We start from the raw sequence: 1,848 nt of genomic DNA, 5'->3' as shown, positions 1-1,848 counted from the left end.
GGCGGGTGCTGCAGGGCCCCCGGGGTTTCTTTCCACCTGCAGCCCCGGGGAGCTGGGGGGTGGGATGCGGCGAGGCAGGTGGGCGGCGCTGAGGTGCATGGACGTGGACGAGGAGGGAGCAGCAGGGAGGGGACGTGCCGAGGAGAGGCCGTGCCGGCCGGGCCAGACGGCTGCTTCGCTCCCTTGGGCCTGCCCCGGAGGCCGGCCGGACCCGCCGGGGGCACTGGTCACCGTGCGTCCAGTCGGGTGGGCCCGAGGCAGCTTCCCCTCGGGGCCGGGTCCTCCTCCCCGTGGCCATGCGGAGCTGAAACTGGGCAGAGCTGGCGGGCGGGCAGGGCCTCACTGCCCAGTGGGCGGCAGCAGCAGGAGAGGAGAGAGGGCAGGTCCACGGCAGCTGCCTTCGGTCAGCCGGTGTCCGGTGCAGAGCACGGAGGACGGCCTCGTGGAGATGACATGTTAACTTTTCGGGATAATTCCTGGTATCAGAGCGGAAACAGTGGCGTTGTCAGAGACAGGCAGGGAGAGAGACAGCGAGAGAAAGAGAGAGCGGGCGCGGGCGGCCCAGCCGCGGCTGTGGCCCCCGGTGCCCCCTTTCCTTTCCTCCCCGGCTTCACAACAGTCTAGACGGACAGACGGGCGCGGCCCCGGGTCCACACCGGGCGGGCGGCGGGTGGGCGAGCGGGCGGCGAGGCGGCCTGGGGGCCACTGTCGGGGCCGTGCTCTCGGCGGGCGGCGGGCGGCCCCGTCCTGGCCGTGTCCTTGCCCGCTGGGTACTCGGCGTCCCCTCCAGGGCCGGGGCCAGCGGCCGCGGAGTCCCCGAGTGGGCCGTGGGCACTCCGCTTGGCGGGCGTGCTGGGGGCCTGGGCCGCCTGCCCGTTCTTCTCGTCTGAAAAAAGTTGTTTAATTACGTCAAAGAAGTTACTCAATGGGCTGCCTGGGTGCACAGAACAGAAGACAAAAGAAAAAAAGAAAAGAGAGAAAAGGAGGGAGGGAGGGAAGAGAGAGAACAACAGACAGAATGAACGAAAGGCCCGTGAGGGGGTCCGAGCAGGTGAGCGGGGCCGCGGCAGCAAGCAGGGCAGGCGGCCGGTGGGGGCTCGAGGCCTCTGGGCTGCGGGGCGGAAGCTGGGGCCGGTGGGCACCTTCCTCCCTCGCCAGGCCTCCCGAAGGACCGGCCCTCCCTCCACCTCAGCCTCGGCCTCCCAGTCAGCCCCGCAGCCTGGCCAGCGGGCCAGCCCAGCTCTGGAGACAGACGCCTAAAGGCCGGGGCCAAGCAGGACCCTGGGGCTGGCGGCCGGGGAGGCTGGAGCCAGCGGGCCTGCCACCCTCCTCCCAGGAGGCCTGGAGCCCGGCCCCCAGCCAGCCTGGGTGGCACAGCGTGGACACAGAGGTCAGCAGCGGACAGACGGACGGATGGGTGGGTGGACAGGCATGGAGCTGGGGTGTAGGGGGGCTGGGCAGGCAGCCACAGTGGGGGCCCTGGTCCCAGAGGGCATGTCTGGAGGGCAAGAAGGAGGGAGCAGAAGCGGGGCCCCGCCCCACCCGGGGGCCCGTGCTCACGATCCAGGTGCGCGACTGGGGTCACCTCAGTTCTACCTCCTAAACCTGGCCCCCACCTGAGCAGGAACGGGCAGGGCCCTCTCCCCACCAGCTGCGGCAGGGCGAGCGGCCGGCGCACCTGTGGCCAGGCAGCTCAGGGCCTGGGCAGGAGCCCCGCCCCGCCCCCCTCCAGTGGGCAGAGAGGGCATGACGCCAGCCTCCGGCCCAAGGACTAGGGGCCACCCTGACCCCCGGCCAGGGCCCAGACGTGGGACCCTTGCTGGCCTTGGGGCTTGGGCACCCTTTCCT

At 71.1% G+C, this 1,848-nt stretch overlaps 1 protein-coding gene across 1 annotated transcript in view; it reads right to left on the bottom strand.

Moving 5' to 3' along the window:
* Window positions 1-620: 620 nt before the first annotated feature.
* BRSK2 (BR serine/threonine kinase 2) overlaps window positions 621-1,848 on the bottom strand; it is a 30,163-nt gene continuing 28,935 nt past the window's right edge. Inside the window, exon 29 of the mRNA XM_007466001.1 lies at window positions 621-886. Coding sequence (XP_007466063.1) covers window positions 621-886 — 266 coding nt within the window. The remainder of the gene's footprint in view (window positions 887-1,848) is intronic.

This window comes from Lipotes vexillifer, unplaced genomic scaffold (assembly GCF_000442215.2).
Source record: "Lipotes vexillifer unplaced genomic scaffold, Lipotes_vexillifer_v1.1 scaffold1094, whole genome shotgun sequence".
In the NCBI taxonomy this organism is placed as follows: Eukaryota; Metazoa; Chordata; class Mammalia; order Artiodactyla; family Lipotidae; genus Lipotes; species Lipotes vexillifer.
This window is presented reverse-complemented; position numbering and strand designations above follow the sequence as displayed.